The sequence below is a fragment of the Trachurus trachurus genome (genome assembly GCF_905171665.1).
Source record: "Trachurus trachurus genome assembly, chromosome: 18".
In the NCBI taxonomy this organism is placed as follows: domain Eukaryota; kingdom Metazoa; phylum Chordata; class Actinopteri; order Carangiformes; family Carangidae; genus Trachurus; species Trachurus trachurus.
This window is the reverse complement of record NC_139909.1, coordinates 24957492-24983881: the sequence shown is the minus strand read 5'-3', so window position 1 is coordinate 24983881 and position 26390 is coordinate 24957492. Positions and strand designations below refer to the sequence as shown.

The window sequence follows — 26390 nt, the reverse complement described above, 5'->3', positions numbered from 1 at the left end:
CTTGGCCGAGTCATAAGCACCATTTCCCACCGTCTCTAAGATCCACCAGCTAAGATTTGTCTTCATCCAATCACAACCTGACATGCTGGTCTTTAGCCAATCACGTGTAAGCTGTCAAAGCTTTAGAGTTTTCCCTCTCCCTCTGCTGTCATTGTACCACACAACATTTTTAACCCCACCTGACCTGTGGATGAACTAAAAATCTACAGACGTTTTCTCTCTGATGACGATGATCTCCATTTCTAGGGCACAAACAAATAGGTATAAAATTGTTCATTGTTCCACGTGCAATCAATGCCGTCAACTCGCACAATCCTTAAATGCACTGCTCTTGTGGCACAACTTATATCTTTTTTAATTCAAATGTTGGCCTTTTAAATTGACGACAGGTTTCACTTCTTCATACTCTTTTGATACTTCTATTTTTACTCTACACGTTTAGGATTGTTCTTATCAAGTTGGTTGTGCTGTAGGCTACACTGCGACATTGTTTCAATGTCACTGTTTATTTATTTATTATTGTTGTTGTGTTAGTTGTTCTGTCACTGCAAATCAAATTTCCCCCAGAGGGACAATAAAGCTCTGAACTGAACTGAACTGAACTCATGACCAGCACCAGTGTCCAGGCCCCAGGCGAGGTTTCCTCTGACTGGAAGGACCTTGAACCTCTGGACCGTTTCTCATGGTGATCCACTTCCTCCCGGGGTCGAAGCACCAACATCTATTCCTTCCATTCACAACATATTCCTCACATTCTTTCCTCCCTCTTCTGATGCTTCTCTTTTGTCTCTCCTGATGGATGAAATACAGTAGTTTTTTGTAGATTTTAGATTTACCCCCTCTCCAGACTGAACAGTAACTCTGAGGCTTGTAAGGATTTAGCGTCTTGCATAAGCAGAGCAGATCCTCGAAGCCACATCCAGCTGTCGAAGCTGACGGCAGCTACGTCTAGGATAGAGACAGTGAGACAGGGAGAGTAGAGTCGTGAGCCAGAAAAACTAATCGAGAGAGATATTAAACTAAACACTCTGCAGATATGAGGAGAACTTCATGTCACTACAGCCCATTTAACATACAAGCAGACATATGACCCATTCTTCATAAAAATATTGATTATAGCCACTTAAAGGATTCATATGATTGAATGTTGTGCTGTGACTTAGTGCTCTGCTCCCACATCAACCTGTTCTGTTACTGACTTCCTTCAAACTCGACTAAACCTTGTAAATCCTCAGCCAGGGGTAGAACCATGAGAGATTAACACGGTTCTGCTCAAGGTTTTGATTCATTCAAGGTTTATTTCATATTTTGTAAATCCCTCAGAAATCTCTGGTTTCATCCCCATTACTGCCACACACACTCAATCCACGACTGTTCCTTCACAGGTTTTCTCTCCTGGTGGAGGAAACACGTCTTCTACCATCTTTCGGTGTATGTAAGTGCCTTTGTGTATCTACTGCATGGTGCAAGTGCTGTGACATGTTTCTGGTGGTGTGTGTACCCATGTGTGTGTGTGTGTGTGTGTGTGTGTGTGTGTGTATGTGTGTGTGTGTGTGTGTGTGTGTGTGTGTGTGTGTGTGTGTGTGTGTGTGTGTGTGTGTGTGTGTGTGTGTGTGTGTGTGAGTGTGAATGTTTCATGTTCAGAGCAGCCTCCCCAGCACCACTCCCTCTCTGCTCCTGGCTTCTCCTCTGAGGATCTCCAGGAAGCCCAGTTTTGTCAAGAACTCCAGCCTCTGACGGTCTGTCGGCTGCACTTCACAGAACACACCCTGAGAACCTACACACACACACACACAGACAGACAGACACGGGCAAGAAAAAGAAGTCATGAAAAATGTTTGTAGAAGCTCTCCCCCTCAAACTGCAGATAAAAATACACATCATATACTTTTAAGAGGTTCATATATATTTTACAACTTCTGAATCCAGTGGTGTGGAAACATCTTGACACCTAACTCCCTCTCCCATATGCAGTATGTTAAGTTTTATTGTGTAGGAGTCACGAGCAACTTGGTTAATTCCAGATAAACGGGGGTTAGGGAGAGAAGTCTCAGTAATTTGACATATTGTAGCATTTTAAAAAAAGAACCGAATAGTTACTTTTCTTGGTAATTAAAGCAGAAGTGAGTGATCCGGTCGTTTTCGCTAATGCTGCGTTCCAGGCAGGCTTTTGAAATCGTAAATTACAGCTTCAAGTCACAACTTACGACTTTGTAGCGTTCCAGGCAACCCACTCGTGTTTTTCCGACCTGTTTTACCGGTGAAAGTCACTACAACGGCCACTCGTAACTTCCGACCGGTGAACTCGTACCAGATCGAACTGGTACCACTTCACGGTCGGAAAAATACGAGTTTCCTTGAACGCACCATAACAGTCCTCGTCGCTACGTCACCACATTCACGGCGTTCCTTGGCTGCACACACAGCCCTGCATGCCGTTCTCTCTCCTCATTGGATAAAAACTGTAGGATACGATAAATGTTTTCTCTTCGGCTCAGAGCAGAGCAGAGTGACTGAGAGACCCGTGTTTCGGTCCAAACACTCTATGTAAGTGATTGCTGTCGGAAGATATAACTATTTAAGACTTATATTAACACAAATATATCACTCACTTCTGCTTTAATTACTTTTATCAGTGATGTAGTGATGTGATACACAGGTATACTCAGTATACCCACTGAAAATGCATAAATATTTCAGTGTACCCAGTACAACAAAACTATCTACCTAAAGTATATAGTGGTTCTCAAAGTGGAAGGGTTGACAGGGTTCAAGGGGGTCCCCAACTTTTTCTTGAAAATGTTACCAGTTTCTTCTCAATTTTTCTTTTTTACAAGAAATTTTAACTCCTTTTTGTATTATTTTTGCCCCCTTTTTTTAGAGAGGAATTTTCTATTTTTTTGCAAAATCTTACCACTTTTTTTTGCTTTTTCTAGAATTATTTTGAGAAATGTTACCAGTTGTTTCCAATTTTTTAAAAACCTTTTTACTTTTTAGAAATGTTACCCCTTTTTTTTAAAGATCTTAAACTTTTTTTATTATATTTTTTTTAATCTTACCACTTTTTTCTAGAAATGTTTCAACTTTTTTAAAGAAATTGTACCACTTTTTCCAGAAATTTCTCTATAATCTTTAAAAAAAAATGCATGCCTAATTTAAATGTACATTGATTGTTTGTGCTTCAAAATGATGTCCAATGGGGGTCCGTGGTCTAATTTGTGTCAGTTTTGGGGTCCTTGATGTAAAAAAGTTTGAGAACCACCAGTGATACAAGTATGAACAGTATACCCATTAAAAAAAATTAGACTACACCACTGACTTTTATCATATAGTAACCCTGTTACTAACTCAGTTACTTTTTGGGGAAGGTAACTAGTAACTATAACTAATTACTTTTTCAAAGTAACATGCCCAACAATGAACATGTCAATAAGCTGTGATGTCACAGTCTCTTCTCAGTGACAAAGCAAAAAAACGTGATGTCATGTAGAATTCAACATAAGCTGTGATGTCACAGTCTCAGTCCTCTGTACGGACTTCAAAGGAAAAAAAATGTGATGTCATATAGAAATAGAATTCTCAAAACCTGTAAATAGCCCCAGAACTTCTAAGGCTGTTATTCACAGGCTGGTATCCGTGTTATTTAGTCACACAGTGCGAGAGTAGCCTATTCGTCCATCACGTCAACATCACATCATAATTTGTTTTGTCACAAAAACGTACTGAAGTCATAGAGAATTTTAAAACCTGTATATTTACCCAGAACTTTAAATTCTGGTGTACACAGGCTGCTATCTGTGAATCTCAGACACACTGAGCCAGAATATTTGGTCTTCAAACGTAAGACTACAACCACGCCATGGCTGGAAGAAAATTCACTTGGGCAGAACTTGCAGAAGCTGCCGAGCAAAGTCCTCCAAACCATGAGAGAGGACAAACTCAAGAATGTCCCAACGAGAAGACAGTCTCCTGGAAGAAGATGGGTCAGAAGAAAGAACTGCACCTAAGGAACGGGGAACTGGAAATGCAGTTGGAGGAAATGACAGAGAATGTCAAAGAAAAGGACATTCAGATCCAGGAACTCAAGAAGGCTAAGGATATGTATTTGGACATGTTCCAAAAATGCTCAGATGATCTACGGAGACTGATAGAGAAGGACACCAAGGACAGCAGTTTGAGGAAAGTGGAAGAGTTGGAGGAGGTGATAAAAATCCTGAAGAGAGAGAACAAGAAGCTGCACACAGAAAAGCTCATCCTGAAGGAGGTGTCCCAAAGACAACAAGAAAAGCACCAAGTCCTTCAGGATGAGAAGCTTACACTGCAGTCCACTAACCAAATCCTGAGGGAAGAAAAAAGACACTTACAGGCACAAAACCAGGTTCTGCAAAAGCTCCAGACTGCCAACGACATGTTGCAGCTGGAGAGAGAAAAGCTCCTGGCAGAAAACAACCGGTTGGACACAGAGAACAGACACCTCCAAGAAAACAACACCATGTTGCAGGTAGAGAACAAAGAACTGAAACATGACAACGACAGGTTTCAGTCTCAAAATAAACACCTGCAAGAAGTGAACAATCTACTGCATGCAGATAAGAAAAATTTCCAAGACCATAACAACGTCCTTCAGGTGGAGAATAAACACCTGAAACAAGAAAGCAACAGGTTTCAGTTGGAGAAGAAAAACCTCCAGGAAATCAATAATATCCTGCATGCAGATAGGAAAGTTCTCCAAGACAACTACAACGTCCTTCAGGTGGAGAACAACAGGCTCGGAGTGGAGAAGAACAACCTCCAAGGAAAAAACAAGGTCCATGAGGTGGAAACCAAAGAATTAAAACAGGACAACAACAGGCTGGAAGTGGAGAAGAACAACCTCCAAGAAAAGTACAAGGTCCTTCAGGTGGAGAAAAAACACCTGCGAGCAGACAAGAACCTCCTGCAGAGTGAGAAGGGAAACCTGGAGGACCAGAACAACTCACTGCAGCTGGACAAGCTGGCTCTCCAGACAGAGAAGCAACTACTGGAGAAGCTGATGCTGAAAATGCAGAAGAAGAGGAGACGCTTCTGGTTCTGGAAGAGGACCAACGAGGAGCTGGAAGGAGGAAAAGGAGACGAGGATGAGGGTGATGAGAATCAGGTGGTGGAGGGGGAGGGGGCTGCAGCAGCTCCACCCACCTCCCCTCATCATCACCTCAACACCTCCTCCTCTCTCCATCCCAACACCTCCTCATCTCTCCTCCACCCCACTCTAGAAGCTCCAACCACCTCCTCTCTCCACCCCAGCCCACTTTCCTCTGGCTCGTCTTAGTAATATCCCTCTCCCCAATCAACTCTCTCTCTCTCTCTCTCTCTCTCTCTCTCTCTCTCTCTCTCTCTCTCTCTCTCTCTCTCTCTCCCTCCAATCAACTCTCTCTCTCTCTCTCTCTCTCAAAAAAACAAACAAATAAAATACAAAAAAAACATTTCTGCATATATGATCCTCTTTGAATAATGACATACAGTACAACTGTTAAATTGTGCTTTAACTTAAAGTTATAAAGTGTAGGAATTCCCCCCATCTAGCGGTGCGGTTGCATATCTGAACATATTCTTGATGTTGCATTCACGTGAAATGGGGCAGACGTCAGACAGACAACAGACGCTGCATGTAACAGGATAAACAAGCGTCTATGTAAACAAGTGGTCCACCAGCACGAGACAAAACAATACAGGCGTGACAATATGTTGTCATGGTGATATCGTATTGTTTACCCGACCCGTTTGCCAACGGCCATCTGCCTGACTGTACCTGAATGCAACATCAGTGCCTCTGTCCTTCCTCACACTACACAGTGGTGACAGTTTTAACAGGCGCTACCTGGAATTACGGGTAATTATCTGTTTCACCCCTATCAACCCCATATTTTTCATCTCTTCAGTTCAGCCGTAATCCGTTGAGCACCATGCAAGCAACTGAAATATCAACAAGAGAGATTACGCCCTCATTTTTTTTTTTTTTTTTTTGAAATTTCACCACTTTTCCAAGATTTTTTTTGAGAAATTTTACCAGTTTCTTCTCAATTTTTTTAAAAACCTTTTTACTTTTTTAGAGAGATTTTTTTTTAGAGAAATTTTCTACAGTTTTTTGCGAAATCTTACCACTTTTTTGCTTTTTCTAGAATTCTTTTGAGAAATTTTACCAGTTTTTTCTCAATTTTTTAAAAACCTTTTTACTTTTTTAGAAATTTTACCCCTTTTTAAAAAAATCTTAAACTTTTTTTTAAACCTTTTTCCAGAAATGTTTCAACTTTTTTTTAAAGAAATTGTACCACTTTTTTCCAGAAATTTCTCTATAATCTTTCAAAAATGTACGCCTAATTTAAACGTACATTGATTGTTTGTGTATTGCTGGTGTTTGCTTCAAAATGATGTCCAATGGGGGTCCGTGGTCTAATTTGTGTCAGTTTTGGGGTCCTTGATGTAAAAAAGTTTGAGAACCACCAGTGATACAAGTATGAACAGTATACCCACTAAAAAAAATTAGACTACACCACTGACTTTTATCATATCGTAACCCTGTCACTAACTCAGTTACTTTTTGGGGAAGGTAACTAGTAACTATAACTAATTACTTTTTTAAAGTAACATGCCCAACAATGAACATGTCAATAAGCTATGATGTCACAGTCTCTCCTCAGTGACAAAGCAAAGAAACGTGATGTCATGTAGAATTCAACATAAGCTGTGATGTCACAGTCTCAGTCCTCTGTACGGACTTCAAAGGAAAAAAAATGTGATGTCATATAGAAATAGAATTCTCAAAACCTGTAAATAGCCCCAGAACTTCTAAGGCTGTTATTCACAGGCTGGTATCCGTGTTATTTAGTCACACAGTGCAAGAGTAGCCTATTCATCCATCACGTCAACATCACATCATAATTTGTTTTGTCACAAAAACGTAAAGTTATTCTGAAGTCATAGATAATTTTAAAACCTGTATATTTACCCAGAACTTTAAATTCTGGTATATACAGGCTGCTATCTGTGAATCTCAGACACACTGAGCCAGAGTATTTGGTCTTCAAACGTAAGACTGCAACCACACCATGGCTGGAAGAAAATTCACTTGGGCAGAATTTGCAGAAGCTGCTGAGCAAAGTCCTCCAAACCATGACAGAGGACAAACTCAAGAATGTCCCAACGAGCAGACAGTCTCCTGGAAGAAGATGGGTCAGAAGAAAGAACTGCACCTAAGGAACGGGGAACTGGAAGTGCATTTGGAGGAAATGACAGAGAATGTCAAAGAAAAGGACATTCAGATCCAGGAACTCAAGAAGGCTAAGGATATGTATTTGGACATGTTCCAAAAATGCTCAGATGATCTACGGAGACTGATAGAGAAGGACACCAAGGACACCAGTTTGAGGAAAGTGGAAGAGTTGGAGGAGGTGATAAAAGTCCTGAAGAGAGAGAACAAGAAGCTGCACACAGAAAAGCTCATCCTGAAGGAGGTGTCCCAAAGACAACAAGAAAAACACCAAGTCCTTCAGGATGAGAAGCTTACACTGCAGTCCACTAACCAAATCCTGAGGGAAGAAAAAAGACACTTACAGGCACAAAACCAGGTTCTGCAAAACCTCCAGACTGCCAACGACATGTTGCAGCTGGAGAGAGAAAAGCTCCTGGCAGAAAACAACCGGTTGGACACAGAGAACAGACACCTCCAAGAAAACAACAGCATGTTGCAGGTAGAGAACAAAGAACTGAAACAGGACAACGACAGGTTTCAGGCTCAAAATAAACACCTGCAAGAAGTGAACAATCTACTGCATGCAGATAAGAAAAATTTCCAAGACCATAACAACGTCCTTCAGGTGGAGAATAAACACCTGAAACAAGAAAACAACAGGTTTCAGTTGGAGAAGAAAAACCTCCAGGAAATCAATAATATCCTGCATGCAGATAGGAAAGTTCTCCAAGACAACTACAACGTCCTTCAGGTGGAGAACAACAGGCTCGGAGTGGAGAAGAACAACCTCCAAGGAAAAAACAAGGTCCTTGAGGAGGAAACCAAAGAATTAAAACAGGACAACAACAGGCTGGAAGTGGAGAAGAACAACCTCCAAGAAAAATACAAGGTCCTTCAGGTGGAGAAAAAACACCTGCGAGCAGACAAGAACCTCCTGCAGAGTGAGAAGGGAAACCTGGAGGACCAGAACAACTCACTGCAGCTGGACAAGCTGGCTCTCCAGACAGAGAAGCAACTACTGGAGAAGCTGATGCTGAAAATGCAGAAGAGGAGGAGACGCTTCTGGTTCTGGAAGAGGACCAACGAGGAGCTGGAAGGAGGAAAAGGAGACGAGGATGAGGGTGATGAGAATCAGGTGGTGGAGGGGGAGGGGGCTGCAGCAGCTCCACCCACCTCCCCTCTCCACCACCCCACCTCCTCTCTCCATCCAACCACTTCCTCATCTCTCCTCCACCCCACTCTAGAAGCTCCAACCACCTCCTCTCTCCACCCCAGCCCACTTTCCACTGGCTCGTCTTAGTAATATCCCTCTCCCCAATCAATTCTCTCTCTCTCTCTCTCTCTCTCTCTCTCTCTCTCTCTCTCTCTCTCTCTCTCTCTCTATGTCTCTCTCTCTCCAATCAACTCTCTCTCTCTCTCTCTCTCTCTCTCTCTCTAAAAACCCCAAATAAAATACAAAAAAAAAAACATTTCTGCATATATGATCCTCAGAAGTAAGCGATCTGGTCGTTTTCGAGTTAGCAGTCCCCGCCCTCGCCCCTAAGTCACCACATTCACGCGCATCCCATGGCTGCACACACAGAGAGGACCGCCCCTTTAGGCCGTTCTCTCTCCTCATTGGATAAAGGTTGTAGGATACAAGGAAAGTTTTCTCCTCGGCTCAGAGCAGAGCAGAGCAGAGTGACTGACAGACCCGTGTTTCAGACCAAACACTCTATAGAAGTGATTGCTGTCGGAAGATAGAACTATTTAAGACATTAACACAAACATTCCGCTTACTTCTGCTTTAAATCAGAACTTAAGTTTTATTTTTGAATTACGGGTAATTATCTGTTTCACCCATATCAACCCCATATTTTTCATCTCTTCAGCCGTAAACCGTTGAGCACCATGCAAGCAACTGAAATATCAACAAGAGAGATTACGCCTTCATTTCATCAGACTTAGTTTAGTTTATTTTGGTCTTGACACGGCACCTCATTGTACAATATAAATTACAGCTCAACATAAACACAGCAGCTGGACAAGGTCCAAGAAAATATGACAGAACAAAAATGAGCAAATCAAAGTAAGCAATTAAATAAGTAAATAAAGAAGGTGCGCAATCGACATTTAGACCGAAAAGCTGTAGGCTGAAGCATGGCTTAGTGTACACCCTATTACACATCAGGTTATATTACACTATGCAATCTGTTTCATTTTTCAACAAACAAACACCAAGTTCATAGTTATAACTCATATGAATTGATCATCCTACTTTAAAGTGTATTTAAATGTGGTTATAGTACTACATGTTTTTAGGTCATTTTCCAGATTATTCCATAAATTGACGGCTGTTACCGTTGTACATCTTTGTTTTGTGTTGGTTCTGATTTTAGTCTATGTGAATATACATACCCCTCTGAAGTTGTCATGTCTTTGTCTTTTTTTGAACATTTTCTTAATACAATCAGGCAGCATGTTGTTGTTAATTTTGAACATAAAACTTAAATTTGAGATTATATGTATTTAAATAATTGATTGGTTGTTTGCTTATAGTCTGCTTTGTAGAATTTTTAGTGAGTTTATTGTTACAAAATTGAAGTGGTTTTTGATATTTTACTCTTTAATAAGTTTATATGTGGCTTCCAGCAGAGCTTGTGATCGATAACAACTCTGAGGAAGTTGTTTTCAAATATAATGTCATTGTTACAGAACTACATTACCGATGTTTAAATGAAATAAAAAAAACATACATGTATATTATAATTACTTTACCGTTTGCCTTGAGTGCAGTGAGGAGGGCGGTGAGCAGGGTGCGGCTGACGCTGACGTCCACCAGCTCCGGCAGGGCGTCCAGTCGCAGCTGAGAGGGGAAGTGATAGAGCAGGGAGTCTGGGTACTCACCCTGGTCCTCCTCCATCAGCTGGATCAAGTCCTACAGACACAAGGATACTGTCACAGTGTGTTGCCAGCAAGTAGTTCAATGATGGCTGTGGAAACTGGTATTTCTATGTTGTTGTAGTTTCCACCTGCTGCCACTAGATGTTACTAATGAGCCATATGTGACTGATAAAAACTCATTAGACCATGGGCTTGGTAGGGCCTGAATAGGGACTTGGAGGCACTGCAGCCACTTTGTGTCTGATGTTTGTCTTTTGTTATATTCTGTTGTTTTTTTGCATTGTTTGATGTGATATTTTGGTTTGGTGTCATGTTGTGTTTATATTTTGTAATGTTTCTTTGTCATGGGGAACAAGTGTCTTGGACGCAAGAAAAATTTCAGAAGTGATTCTGACAATAAAAGTACTCAATAACCTTCAAGTTGCCTGCAACCTAACATCGATAATGATGCACAAACTTTCTCCAAATTAGATCTGGGCATATATTATGTTCCTAGTAACATAACATTAATCATCATCAGCTTTTATTTTGGAGAAACAAAGCTCTGTGATTGGTCTAATGTAGGCTACGTCCCATCTGAGAAGCTGGGCCCTCCTTTTCCCTCTTGTTTCTCCCCCTTTTCCTCCCCCCTCTTAATTCTCAGTCATCCTGTTGTGTCTGTCTATTCTAATTGTATACTGTATATGTACTGATTGCCGAAATTTCGCTGTACTTGTACAGTGACAATAAAGGAAACCTTTAACCTTGACAGCATTTTTCTTCACTTTTTTTTAAGGCAGCTACATGTATAGAAAAGGATATACTCCCAGTCCAAAGTGTTAACATTGTAAACCTGTGTGCAATACAGCAGGAAGAGATGCTGCTCAGTGGCTCCCTTCATTGTGTTCAACTTTGATAAGCAGTCCTGAAATCCTTCAGCGGTGAAGCTTGTGAACCCGTGTGTGCGGAGTGAATGACAGTCGTTCAAAGTGGGAATGTCAGCGTGCACCGTGACGCACAGAGTGGGCTGATAAATCCTGCACAGATGTCAGGGAGTGAGTGTGTCTGTTGCTCACCACCGGCTCTGTTTATCTGAGATCACTGAACTGTTTGTCAGGATGAGCAACGTCAACACTGTAACCAAGTGTGTTACTGTGTTTCCTCCTGTTTTCAACAAAGAAACTCTGATGTAATGTCCTGTGTGAGCTGAGCCAAAAGTCACTGCAAAACGGAAAATAACTATATAGTCCTGGTTGGCTACAGCTAAACTCCCATGCATTTATATTTCTGCTTCTAGTGTGTGTGTCATTTACTTTGTTTACCTGTGTGTGCCACCTATTTCCCAGTTGGATATTAGTCCGTCACAGAAGGATCCAGATGGCCTGACTGCAGGCACTGATCCATCTAAACACTTGTGTGCATAATTTGATGTGTGTGTGTGTGAGTGTGTTGTCAGGAGTGAGTGTCGGCGTGTAAAGTGGTTTGAATGCTCCTCGTGTTCACCTGTGTGTTGGGGTGTGTGTTGCCTCCCTTGGATGGGTATTTGTCCCTCATGGCGGGCATCCAGCTGGCCTGGCACCGCTTGGCAAAGGAGCGGACGTCCGAGATGCCCAGGACACAGCCACACACACCCAGCTCATCCTCCAGGATGAAGGTGTACTCTGGACACAGGGCCAGACACGGGCCCAGACATCTATAGGAATGAAAAGACATTATTTAATTCTAAAGAAAATAGATATGAAAATTAATATATATTGTTTTTGATTTAAAATCTTTATTTCCAACATGTATAAGCACTGAACAGTTAATTACTACTAAATAAAACCACACAAATTAACCATTCATGATCTCCATAATCAGAGAAGGAAAAAATAATAAAATAAAAGAGTATATATAAAAATCAAACAGACAAAACTGCAATTCTTTCCTTTTTTTTCTTTCCTTCCTTTCTTTCTACTAATTAACTAACAATAATACAATACAATAAAGTTAAACATGTTCAAAAAGGAGTAGGAATAAGTAAAAAACATATTAATTCCTACCCCCACTCTCTATTTCATTATAATCATGTTAATACCAATTATTATTTCATGTGAATATCTGTATGAAACTAATGGTCATAATAATGAAAATAAAATAACAGTAAAAATAACAACATCAGTATCAGTATAAACTAATGATAATAAAAATCAAAATAACACCAACATTAACAACACATCAGTATATATAATACTAACTGACTAATTGAACTGAAATAAAATAACAATCTTCCTCCCAGTATTTTGTAAATATGAAATCTCAAACTTCTTCCTCTCTCAAACATATACCTGTCTCCTACGATATCAGGGTGAGCCATACTGGACTCTTGGCCGCCCTGAGTCCTGATGTGAAGTTGGCGGACCATCCGATACAACTCCACCTACACACACACACACATTCACACGCAATGAAAAAAAATCCATATGTTAGGACCCATGTTTCCCTCGCGCCTGTGAGGAAATGTTGAACTGAAATCTACAGGTGACTGAACAATCAGGAGCCTTTCACATTCTCTGTTTAATTTTGCAGCATTTCTCCATATAAGGATCCTGCTGTGGCACTGATTGAAAATTCCATCAATTTTAAATGACTTTCCTTCACTAAGTCAGAGTGTCTGCGTGACCTAGAAATGCTCTTCCTCCCTGGTTTGCTCCTGGGCTGAGGTAAATAATGTAGCCTACTGTAAACATACACAAATATCACCCGACGTTTCTATTCTTGAAAACACCTTTGACCTCTGTGAATTATCCTGCAGTTCTGTGTGAACTGAGAATATGTGTGAGTGTAACTGCCCACCTTGTCCTTGCCGTGATAGGGCCTGATGTTATAGAGGCGAGAGGTAGGGAAGAGTGGAGGAGGATGACTGAAGAGCTCACTGCTGCTGCCTATGGGGAGAAGCATCTGTACACCACCAAAACACACACACACACACAGCACAGTTATAAAAAAGATTTAACCATCATGTCAAATAAAAAGAAGAAATACAGAATAATCCATGGAAAAATGACACGCCCCTACCTGCACCTCTCCAGACACGCCCCCTTTGAACACCCATGGCTCTGACTCCACTCCCAGTAGGTCGGCTCCTGTGGTTTTGCCACACCCTGCCACAGACAAGCACTAAATGTCAGTGTGGGGACATCCTGTGGTTCTGCAGTCAAATGTCAGTAAAGTTCTATCAACACAGGTAGAAAATGACCCCAGTCTCTTTAAACTGCTTTAAATATTCATGGTGGCATCAAAGTTTATTGTTTTCACACCAACACACGTCTTCACCACCACACGCTAGCTGAAGTTGTCTTCTTCTGTTTTTATGTCACTAACATTAATATTTGAAGCATGACTGGTGGTTAAGTCCTCACTGCACCATTAATTACTGAGCTCCACCGAGACAATGACTGAATGTTGGGTGGCAATTTGCCAGAACAGATTTGCTTTGTGCTGCGGGGGCTGCTTGTAACACCTTATTTCAGGCATAGATAGAGAGACAATCAATTTAAAGGTCATTGTCTACTCACAGTGGAAGCAGTTCCTCCAGGAGCCCAGGGTGGAGCTGTCACTCAACACTCGTCCGTCTGAGCGGGGTGAGGGAACATAGAGAGTAATTAAAACCAAACGGAATTCACAACATTTTCAGCTATGCCAAGAACTCTCACTTCTAATACACCGATTTCCTGTTTGTGTTCATGTAGTATAGTATAACAAAGGAAAAGGAAAAAAAGGAAAAGAAAAAGGTCCTGTGGACTGAAACGTTGTCTCTGACAGTGTGCGGGAGACCCTTTTTTCTTTGTTGACTCCAATCCCATGCTCCAACGCACCTGTCCTTTAAAGATTTTTTTAGGTGTGCATCGGCCCCTATACCTTGCCAGTATGGTATAACAAATAATACTATAATATACTTTAAGACAGTTTCCAAAGCATGATTTTTGATATGATACTGTAGTATACAAAAACTGCCTTTACTTTATAATAAGTACACAATATTAAGCATTAGTTAAGCTTTAAATACTGAATTTGTAATTTATAACACATGAATACTCATTAGCAGGGCCGTTGCTAGGAATTCTGGGCCCCCTGAAAGAATACTAAAGTGGGCCCCTGCCTGCTGACTTTTCCCCTTCTTTCTTAGACTACATACTGTATGTATTATCATTTTTTATTTACTTTGTTTTGATGCTAATGCAGCATTACTATGAGTATTAGTCAGGGTCTTATGCAGAATAATTCAGTCATACAAAGATTAGACTACTGGGGGTTTTTATGGGCCCCACTGGGCTCTGGGCCCCTAGAATTATCATCACCTTTCTCCCCTATACAACGGCCCTGCTCATTAGCATGTTGTTTATAAACACAGTTAAAAATGTTTTACTCATCAATGATAAGCACTAACTGTATTTATAAACTACATACAAATGAGAATTAATGCATTATAAATGTGTTACCATCACTCAGTATTCCAGTGTTTTTCCTGCTTCATCTCCTCTCCTCCTTACCCAGCCAGCAGATGAAGGCCTTCGCCACCAGAGCAGTGTTCCTCAGGTCCCACACATAAGGGTACAGGTCATAGAGCACGGCCCTGTTGGCTCCACCCACCACGCTGCAGTGGAGCTGTGCTATGTCCTCACACAGAGACAGGAGCCTGGAGGCCCGGCCACGCCACTCGTCAACCTGAGGACACACACATGCATGTACGGTACAGGTTGAGGTTATAATTAGCATATGTGGAGTAGAAACTATCCAAATTCAACCTTCATCAAGATGAAATCCACCACCAACCTTCTGCGGAGCTGTCTTCTTGGTGTTAGCACTGACCAGGTGGCAGTTTGATTTAAGCCAGGTCAGGTCTTGCAGCAGTTTCTGGGCAGACGGGCCGTGTTCATGGGGAAGATAGTGAAGACCCACCAGCAGCCGCACCTGGGACTCTGTTAACAGGCCCTTCCCGCTACAGGTCCCCCAACCCGGGGTCTTCTGTCCACCTGAAGGTGCTCCGGGTTTGGATCCTGGAGGTTGGTGATTGGGTTGACCAGGCTGGTTTGTCCTCCTCTTCTCCCCCCCGTCTCGCCCCTCCCTTTCCTCTTTGCCCTTTGTAGGCGATGACGGAGGTGAACTGGAGTTGAGGGGGAAGACGGGAAGTTTGGCCACAGCGGCGCTCCCTCTGAATGTAGAGGAGCAGTCAGATCTGTCAGGAGTTTTGCAGCGAGATGCCGGAGCAGAGGAACGCTGCTCGGCTCTTGTGCTCTGCCGACCTAAAGCAGTTAAAAAAACATCAACAAAACAAAATACATTTTTCCTCAGTTTGCTGTTAATACTCAAATAACAGTTACAGACCCAATACTTACACTTTTTTTGTTTTATTTCAAGTATTTTAGTAACCATAAGAGGATATATTTGTAGTTTTAAGAACAAAAAAACATCTTAATTTAGTTGTACAGTTCTGCTTCTTTCTGGAGCTCCAGTAACAACAGGTCAGTGAACCAATCAGAAGAGAGGAGGCTCTTTTGTTTATTTTCTAATTGGTTAACTGTTGTGAGTGATCAAAAAGAAAAATAGAGCAGATTTCAGGGAAGCATTTAGAGAAACCAAATCCTGTAAAGTTGGATTGTAAGTCCAGGTGGGCGGGGCTTGGGGCATGGCTGGGGGCAGTAACTGTTTTGTTGTGACATCACTAAGTTACAGTCCTGACAGCCGGTTTTAAGGCTCAGTTACTGAATACAGGCTGTGTGCATTTCTCTGTGCACTGAGACTTTGATACTTACACAGTAATAATATATAATCAATGAAATGCTTTATAATCAAAGAACACATAGAAATTTCACTTTATACAAAGTGGGACCTTTAAGGTATACATAATCTCACACACAGATACAAGCACAGCACAATGTTTCACCTGCTTGCAGTGGTTGGTTGAGTTCCTCCATCCAGTCATGTAGCGCAGAAGACAGAGCTCTATCAGGACAGTACTCGCACTCCTCATCTAGAGCATACACGGCATTGTGTTATTGTATATGACGACACACTTGTACGTGTATTCATACAGAACACAACACAGAAAACCACTCTCCAATTCCTGCACACAGATCCACCCACTCACACACCACATGATTTATCTGCAATATCTATGCATGACTAGAGAAGAAGATAAAAAAAAAAACTCTCTATGAACACAACTTATCCTGTGTTTTATGGTCTGTTAATGTTGCTGTCAATGGATAAACTGAACTGAACTATAATTCTCCCTGGTCCAGAAAGTATGTTGTTTTGATTTTATATTATTTTCATTAAACTAGGACCACACCAGAAATCAGAAAGTTAGATCCCTACCACACAAATAGACTGCATCCAGTAATTATTTCACATACTACCAACCCCCCATCACTCTCCCGCTCATGTAATCATTAAAATTCCTTTTCCATTTCCATCCCCATCGCAGCCAGCCCCTTCATCTCCTCTCTCCCCCTCCCTTACACTCAGTTCCTCCTCCGGCCCTCCGCCTTGTTTCCCCTCCACAGAGGGACCTTCCTCCCTTCTCATTTCTTCCTTCATCACACCACACAATTATTCCTCCACCACCACTGCCCCTACCCCCTCGCTCCCTCCACTTAGTCTTCAGAAAAACATCACATGCAACAGTGGTTTCTCTCCTACATTCGTCTATCCAATTCCCTGGTTCCTCTTTCTTTCTCTGGATGTTCTCATGTGTTTTACCATCAGGGTAAGTTAAATACAATACATATGAAGCAACTGAGAAATGAAGGCCCACAGCTCCAGCATTAAAGAGGTCTAACAGGTCTAGTTTTCATTCTGACGCCCATCAACTTTACTGTGGGAGTAGATGAAAATAATGAAACTCAGGCTCATATTTATTTTCTGTGAACTTCAGCTGAAAGATGATTGGCTGGCTTTGTCCAGGACAACAGATGGAGCTCTTAATTCCTAGAAGTTAATTCTGTTGTTAAGTTACATCAGACAAAATTTCTGTCTGGTGGTTACAGTTGTGTTTGTTGCCAGGCAACTCTGGCTTATTAAACATTTCTGTGAAAGCAATGCCACTAACTGTACGTGCCTGTGGTCTGGCAGAGCCAATATTCATTTATTAACTCGGGACATCTCCTGTCTCATCAGTGCTACCTTCCTCTGCCTCCCCTCACCTTTCCTCTCCTCCTTTCCAGTTCTGTACCAGCTTCCCAGTGTATGCAGTGGGATGTAGTTGGCTTCAAACTCGCAGTTGGGGTTGAGCAACAGGCCCCTCAGGTGGCTCCTCAGCTGAGGTTCTCGACCCTTGAAAGGCCCCAGGAAGAGGCGTCTGGTATCATAGTCGTTTGCGTGCAGGTTGTCCCAGATGAGTGGCGGGCGCTGGAGGACAGACTCCACCTCAGCCAGGCAGTCTACAGACAGTTTCCTAGAGATGACCTTACTGCCTGTGGGAAGAGGGAAAAGCTTTGGGAAACAGGTAAATCTCAGACAGAGGACCAGACGCTGACATTAAAGGGGACATATCATGGAAATATCACTTTTTGAAGGCTCTTTGATATTTGCGTGTTTGTTTTGCCTTCCGGCCCCCAAAACGTGAGAATTGACAAAATAATCTGTAATGTACAGGCTCCCTAGGTTGAAATCCATGTGATTTTACGAGCTGTTCATTCAGTTGTCTTCCAGTGATGTAACTAGGATTCGGATTTAGAAGGTAGAAGGGGCGTGGCGGGGCAAGCAGTGGTTCATTTGCAGCACTGAAACCAGCCGTTGTGAACAGGGCTGTTTTGAGAGGATGAAAAGAGCTGTGATGTTTGATCCTTGGGGGATTTTGACCAAAGCATGTCATAGACATGTCTTTGGGAACTATTTTAATTTGTGGAAAAGGGAAATAATATGTCTCCTTTAAGAAGTTGATCCCTTTCTATTCTTACAGTAAATCACCTGCTATTCAATCAGTGTATGTGCATTTGTAGGAATAACCAAAGGACCTCACTCACCAAAACAAAAACAACCCCATACAATCCAAAGCTGCTCTAATTATGAAGATCCTCACTGACACCTGATAACCACCAGTATACATAGGTATAGGGATTTCTCTGCACTACAGTCAAGTTCAAAACACAGCAATTGTTTATTACTGTAATGTCAGACGGCTTTGGTGAATGTGTTAAGTGGAGTCCTGATATAATAATACACAGGTAAATTGTAGAAATATGGCATTATAATAAAAATGTTATAAATTGTGGTACAGATAATGCCTAGAAAAAAAACAAGTGATAAATTTGAGAAATAAAGTGAAATAGTGTAGGCAATAATGTGTGTAAATGTATGTGTGTTTCCACTGTACTTCCATATGCATGTGGGTGGATATGCACCTACACCATTTTTTGTCCTGTGGAGGCGGTTGTGTGTGGATTTGTTCCTGTACTTATTTGCATTTGTGCATGCCGAGCTCTGTTGTGTTTGTGTGTGTGTGTGTGTGTGTGTGTGTGTGTGTGTGTGTGTGTGTGTGTGTGTGTGTGTGTGTGTGTGTGTGTGTGTGTGTGTGTGTGTGTGTGTGTGTGTGTATGAACTGTACAGGGTTCGTGTCTGCAGAATCACAGATGTGTATTTGTTCCTCACCTGTCCAGATGACTGTTATGTTGGGCAGCAGGTCCTCTCCAACAGTCTGCAGGTAGGGAGACTTAGATATGCTGGGAGAACACAGAGACCCACAGTATTCTGCAGGGACAGAGAAAGAGTTGTGTTCATTCATCAATATCAATTTAAAAAACTATGAAATCCTATGCATCACTTGTTTCACCTCTGTTCCTACCTGTTGGGCAAAAGAGGAAGACGGGTGGTTCCCCTAAGAACCGATAGATCTCATTTGTTACATTGACCTGAGCATGGGCGAATGAGGAGAAGGCCTCGCTGTCGGCCTGACACATGGAGTGATCTATGTCATCAAACAGAATGGCAAATGCCTGGCAACCCAGGTCTGATACCTACACAGAGAAAGAGGGCTTTTATGAGACAAAAACAATGACATCAAGTAGTATTTATCCTTGTATTGTGTGCTCTCTACCTGTCTCAGCTTGCGTTTGAGCAGTGTCAGATCACAGGCAGAAGAGAAGACGATGTCCTGACCAGGAGAGAGGGCGTAAACAAACCTCAGGCCTCTGGACTGGGCCTCCGCTATGAGAGTACGCAACTGAGCTGAGAGGAGGGAAAAACAACTGTCATCAGAGTGATACACAATGAGACAGACTGGCCAACAAAAAGGAGAAATAAAAATGATTATGATTTTTAACTGATAGAAAGGACAGATATATTACACAATGCCATGCAGAAAGGGCAGCTCAAGTCATTCAATACAATGCATACGTAAGAATAAAAAAAAAAAAAAAAAAATCAAACATCACTTACACACGTCTTAGAGTGCCATATATTTAATTGTTCCCTCTAATCTCAGTGTTATGCATCTCTGAGGGATTTCAGTCTGGCTCGAATGCCTCCTGACTTACGCCATCAAGTCTTCCAGGGTACAATAAAAATCATATAATGGACAACATAAAAGTGTCTTTATGATGGTAATGAAAAATTAATTCAATAGAAATATGGAAAAGGCAATTTAATATTTGGGACAAGGAGTGGAAGACAGAAGTCCAGCCTGCTGCCAGGTTTTAGCACAGTCAGGGGCTGAAATGAGTCTCACTCTCCAATCACAAAAACAACAACAGATGATGGAGAAAAATGACTTGCATATACTGTATGGTTAGATGACAGCAGAAATACATGATGGGTGGATGGATGAATGAGTGTTCTTACCCTCCTCTTCAGGAGAGTACACCTCTCTCCACAACAGTCTGTGTTTCAGGTCGTCTTTGGGGCCGTACAGGTACGTGTTCAACCCCCAACGCTGCATCCTGGTGAACAAAGAGAAGGACGTCAGGAGGAAACAAATCACTGTTTCAGGTCAATTCACTGCTGACTGTGAATCAGGAACCAGGCAGAAAAACAAAGAACTTCCACCTCCACATAATTGAAGATCTTTTTTTTTACCACTACAAAAGTGGTTAAGTGCTAATCAGTAATCAAAGGCAACTGGACTTCTCTTGCCCCTTGAAGACGTGTCGCCTCTCATCAGAAAGACTTCTTCAGTTCTGAAAAACTCTTTCCATCTTTCTGATGAGGCATTTAATGACTATGATGACCTGGATGACTGAGAACTTTCACACACATACTACTACTTTTTGAGCAACTTGGCTACCCAGCACCATCTACCTTAGCTTGCCACTTACAATAATTTCTCCAAGCAAGCAGTTTTCAATCATTAGATTCATTAGATTTTAGAATCCACTATATGATTTTACACTCTATCTCTCACTTTGGTACTCTTCCATTTGAAATCTGCTTTAAATTATTATTATCCTGTAACCAAAACGTATTCATCCATGCATTTACTGTCTATATTATTATCATATTGTCAGATTCAAGGAGCTGAGGGTGAGAATGAATGAACAGAAAAACAACAAGCGGCAAGAAAACAGATCCACTGTATCGATCGTGGGGCTCCATGTCTGCCTCAGTTACAGGAAATGACCTCCTGAATTATAAATAGAGCATAGTACTAGGACTGAAACAAAATCTACATCAGCTTGTATTGACACACATGCACACACACAAATAAAAACACGAATCTTGCTCTCTCACTCTGGATAAGGGCCAGCTCTTGTGTCTCTTGTCATTTGTGGGCGGACTGTGTTCTCTCTCTCTCTTTCTCCCTCTCTCTCTCTCTCTGCTTCATTTCCTGGACAGATGGTACGTAAGTCGCCTCCACAAAGCTGCAGCCTACCTCCCTCAAACACACAAATTGCGCACACACACACACTTACGTACTGTAGCCCCACTCTGCCAAACTTATGCAACAATCAGTGTATGAAATTTGCCCGCACCCCACACTTGAGTCTAAAAAAGCAAGCCTATAAATAACCCTGGAGCCCACACACTCGGCTGCTGCCACACCGACAAAGTTTTGGAACTCAAACCCGTCGCCATCGTCGTATCTTCATAATAAAGCGGTGATGGGCTGGTTGACAAAGTCTGTACAGACGTCATGCATCATAAGGCGCACACCACCTGGCTTACTGTACTGTCCTTCCACACTGAATGTTTTTTTATAATAATAGGAGCAGAAATATTTCCGTATTATGGTCTGGTCTGTATTTTTAAGAAGAGTGGAAAGCAGAGAGCAGAGGGGACAGCTTCTCTGGGGATGCAGACATCTGCTCCTATTGGATACAAAACTGTGTCACAGCTCCCACCAGGGATTTATGTCATTCCACTCATATGTAAGATCACTGTGTCATCGAGAATTAATTGGTTCCCTACTAACTACAGTGCATGCACATGACTCAATATGATAGCGCATGAGAGGGGGGCTCTGTACACCTCATTAGTGCATAAATTCATATTTGACAAGACCGGTGTTCCATTAATAGTGTGTTCACTTCACGCTTTGTTCTCCATGAATGGACTGCAGATGATTTGAGTGGTGCCTTGACTGAAATTGTCTTTTAGTATTCTACTGTGGTTTTCTTCGTGTTGGAAATCCCTGTGAGCTTATTCATGCTGCAGGAGCTTGTCGGTCTTTGTGAGGAAACTGTTAGAAAAAAGAGAAAAAAACTATTGTGGCAGACTCAGCAAGGAGCTGCCTTTGTTTGGTTTGTATGGAAGAGCCTTGGCTCCTGAACCTTTTTCCTTTATATTGGATTACTCCATCTTCAAGCAGTGAGACTGTATAGAAGACCATTTGATTATCTTGAATGTTGACTGTCTCTGCTTTAAATTGCCCATATATTTTATGCTGCTTAGATCTCATCTGCAAAGGAGAGGGCTCGGCACTAAATTGGTATTAGCATCCTCTGTGACCAACAGTGACTGAGCAGCTCCCCAGTGTGACGGTCTCAGCATGGAAAAAAACAATGTAGCTGCTAAATAAAGAGCAAGCAAAACTTGCGTCAACAAAGGTTACACAGAGGACACAAAAAAGTCTCTATTCACACTCATAAATACTGATTTTAGACAACGAAATGAGGCGGAAATTTGTTTAATAAATGTTATTATAGTGTTTTAGTGACCCATGGTCACTTAACTCTATTGAAGAAAATTCAACCCACTGCTGCATACATTTACCTCAGTGACATTGAATAGATACTGGATGTCAAAAAGTCTGAACATTAAAAATCTGTAACAGACCATTGAAGTCTATAGAAATGGCTCTAAGAGACAGAAGTGTGATCATGTCTGATGGCTGACATGCTCAAAGTGCAAGCAGCATACTCGCTTCAGCAGGGCCTAGTTCACTGTGGTATAATGCCAACATTATTATTTAGCACTAAACACTGAGCACAGCTGAGGTACATGGGAGTATTATTAGTTTTGATGGTGATTTTTTCATATGAAGTATTGTGCAAATCTTTGTCCAATGATGGTGCTAATGAAAATTCAGGGGCTCATCAAACTTACTGCAGTTTATTCTGAGGTGAACATGCCAGTGCCAAGTTGTGACCTGCACATTCACCACGCTACGATGCAAAACCATGCAAAACAGCTGATGTGTGTTGCCTTCAGGGACACTTTTTCAGCAAGCAGTCTCTGCATTTGCCTCTAAAACTGCTCTGTCTTGTAATGTTCCGTTATTACAGTATCTGAATGTGCAGGTCACAACTTGTCCACCAGAGCGTTTTGGAGATGTTGGATTGTGTATTTGATGAGCCTCCGTAGCGTAGCTCTGAGCAGCTCGCCGCTCGGCTCGGCCATTCTAAAAATAGCTTACACCGACAAATAAAGGTAACGAACCTACTGCTATGACTATAGGAATTATGGCAATGGGCCAATTTGCCAAAATGTTGAACTATCCCTTTAATAGTTAACATAACAAATGACTCAAAAGAAAAAATTAACAAAGCTACAGAGTCACAAGAGTTAATCCTGCACCCTGGATATCTGTAAAAAAAAAAATGTCTTCACTATCTATACTTAAGTTTCTCAGATAGAGTCTGGACCGGACTGACAGACCAGAGTACAATTATACAGCAGTGATGGCAGCATTGGACCAAATGGCCTGCGTCTTGTATTTGATCCTCTCTCTCTATCCCTCCACCACAACACAATATACATGATCTGTCTCCTCCCTCTGCCCCTTCTGTCATCCATGGCTGAGCCTCAGGACTGAGGATGAGCCTGCCCTTTGCTGTGGTGTCATTCTGCCTCAGTGGTTTTTCTCTGGTCTGCCTGATGCATGCAACTGGGTTTAAACCCAGAGGCGTCAGGTCAGAGGCTCCTGAGTTCACGCCATTCATGTAATCACGACAACATCCCTCCTGACGTAGCTAACGAAACATATGCACACCTGCGATCACACAGCGAACATACAGAGTAACACGCAAGGCCGTTACACTGGGTTAATTACAGTTGATGAGCTTTAAAGAGCAGAGACAGACTCACCATTGGAAGAGGACTTTCCTCTGATCCATAGACCATGGCCTCCCATAGAAACCTGGAGAGAGAAAAATTGAAATGTAATGACTGTATAAATGTCATATTACTAATACAGTGGATGATGATATTAATCCTCCACATACATGACAACCAACACCTAATTAAAACCTCTTACAGTCCTTATATAAGTTATGCAAAGTCATGCAAGGCTCTCCCTATAATTTATCTGTTTACTATCTTACCCTGTTATTGTTTGTAGAAATTATCTTATACATATATTAATACATCACATTGATTTAATGGAAAGCATGTGTGTGTGAGCACTGAACCTGAGAGTTTTCAATACTCTTCATTCATGTTCAGTCAGATGTATGCATATTGACTCCAAATGCATCATGGAAATGAAAAAATGCTGCACATCTCAAATCAGCCTCCATTGTTACCATTAAACATTCAGCATGACACTGGTAACGTGGATGTCCTGTACACGTATCAAGTCAAAAATAGTTCACTGTGCTGTTTTTAGTTCATCTGCAGCTCTGCAGCATTTATTCACAAACCAGACACTTATCAGCTGCTGGGCACTGTTTGCTGACATTACAGCTACAGCACTCTATGGGGATAAAGCGATGAAAGCTCCTCCAGAGCTTACGTGGTCACATCACTTCTGTACTTGGCAGCGGCATAATTCATCCCCAGCCACATCCTTTTAGAAACAGGAGCATCTCAAGTGTCCCTCTCCCTCCTTTGTGTTGTGCTGTGTGTGTGTGTGTACAGTAAGTGGGTCATAGTGACAAGTAAATCAGATCCACAAGCAATCCAGTCTGGTTTCTCCTGCACGCCCGTGGGGAGTGTGTGTGTTTTGCAGTGCGTGTGTATGACATGTCTACCTGTGTGCATGTCAAGTGCTCCCCGCTAGACCAGACTCAATTACTAACACTGCTGGATGCCACCACATGGGACTGAAAAACACACATGGTTTGAGAGGGTCCACCAATGATTTGTAATAAAGGCGGAGGGGCGGAGGGAGAGATGGAGAGAGAAAGCGAGAGAGGAGAGGAGAGAAAGAAGGAGAGGGAGAGGGAGAGGGAGACACAATAAACACATCCCAAAGGCTGTGAAACCAGATTAGCTGAGATTCATAGAGCTGGAGACTAGAGACAGAGAACAAACACAGAAGTGCTGAAGCAGCTAGTCAACAACTCACCCAACGTTAAACAGCGATTTTAATAATCAATCAAACAAATGTTAGTAGTAAATGACTTGATTGTGTCAAAACCACCATTTCACCTGTCCCAACTATGAACATAAATGTAGATTATTATTATTGTTGAGCTGTTCCTTCAGATTTCATCAGACCAAACACATTGTTTATTTTTTCTGGGTACTCCATATGTATCAGGGTTACACATGACATATGGTGCACACTGTATTGCAATATCTCACCTTGGAATAATCCCTTTATCACACACTGATACATAGTGAGAGGGTATGTTCAGGCAGATGTCAGTCACTAACACCTTCCTTCTGTAAACATCACCATCAGTTTCGTATCCTTCCTCACCATTTCTGGAGTAATTACTGTGTCTGTTCCTGTTGTGGTTAGGCTACCTTCTTCTCTATCAGCATTTTCCACATCATCATCGTCATCACATTCAACAAGATCACAGACAAGAGTGTCAATACTCTTCTTTACTGCGGTTTCTTCATTTTTTCTATCATCTTTATGAGAACAGCTTTCTTCCTCATCATCATCATTATTTTTATCATGTCATACCAAGAAAACATCATCATCCTCTCCAGTCACAATCATCATCTCCATCATTATAATCTTCACTTTAACCATTATCACTATCATCACAGCACCATTATCATTGTTTTCATTATCACAGTCATCACCATTGGAATCACTGTCATCATCGTTACCACTAGCCATTAACCAGAGTATTTCCTTTCCTAAGGCTGCAGCTTTTGAACCAGACAGTAGGCTACTGAATGCTTTCCACAGCCTGCTCTTTGATCTCCACTTCGAGCCTGACTGATCACCACCACATCTTCTCATAAAGACCTTTACATCCAACCTATGTCAGTGTACATTAGCCTACCACTCCCACGCCCCCTTACTCAAGGGTACATCGTTGTTTTGCAAATGTAGGTCAAACGGTGGCTGCTTCAAAATCATCTCCCCGAGGTAAGAAAAAAAAATCACATGATCTGACAGAGGGTTAGTTATGAAGTCGGCCTTCACCTTTTACTCATTTTACTCTTCTCATCTTACCTTCCACCACCCCACAAAGAAACGGTCTCTTCTCCTCCTCCATCCTATCCTCAGCCTCGCTGCTCCCCTCGCTGCTTCCAGTCGGCCCCAGACGAGCGAGGGAAGACGAGATGCTCTCCCCGTCTGTCAGCCTAGTTACCGGGAGTATTCTTCATGCTGCTCCTCGGTCTGCCTCCACCTCCTCTTCTCCCTCTCCTTCCCTCTACAACGCTGGAGCACCCGTGCTGCGTTCACGTGCTCAGCGGAAACTCCCACTCACGAGCAACAAAGGTGTAAATGCAGGTAGGCTGCTGAAAATCATGAGAAAAAACAACAATGTACCTGCAAGGAGACATAGCCTACCTGTTCTGCTACATACAGGTGAACTTCAGGTTCATTGTTAAATAAATATAAAGTCTATTTTAAAATTTTCATTTGGGTGATAAGAAGCTTAGTGTCTATCTAAATAGGATATAAAAATTCAAGGTGTTTTTCAATTAACGGTGAGAGATGTAAGTAGAACTCAATGTAAAACAATAACATTAT

At 41.9% G+C, this 26390-nt stretch overlaps 1 protein-coding gene across 1 annotated transcript; it reads right to left on the bottom strand.

Annotated features, from left to right (window-relative positions):
* Positions 1-1640: 1640 nt before the first annotated feature.
* On the bottom strand, positions 1641-25957 carry LOC311001629 (protein O-GlcNAcase; the record flags this gene model as incomplete). The annotated part of the gene is made up of 17 exons (XM_083992737.1): positions 25866-25957; positions 23594-23645; positions 19913-20010; positions 19170-19300; positions 18918-19089; positions 18725-18823; positions 17278-17547; positions 16017-16103; positions 14906-15375; positions 14623-14797; positions 13648-13704; positions 13148-13233; positions 12926-13030; positions 12418-12509; positions 11594-11783; positions 9986-10145; positions 1641-1777 (listed from the first exon to the last, which is right to left on the bottom strand). The coding sequence occupies exons 1-17, from the start codon at positions 25906-25908 to the stop codon at positions 1641-1643; spliced, it is 2424 nt and encodes an 807-aa protein (XP_083848863.1). The 5' UTR covers positions 25909-25957.
* Between the last annotated feature and the right edge of the window lie 433 nt (positions 25958-26390).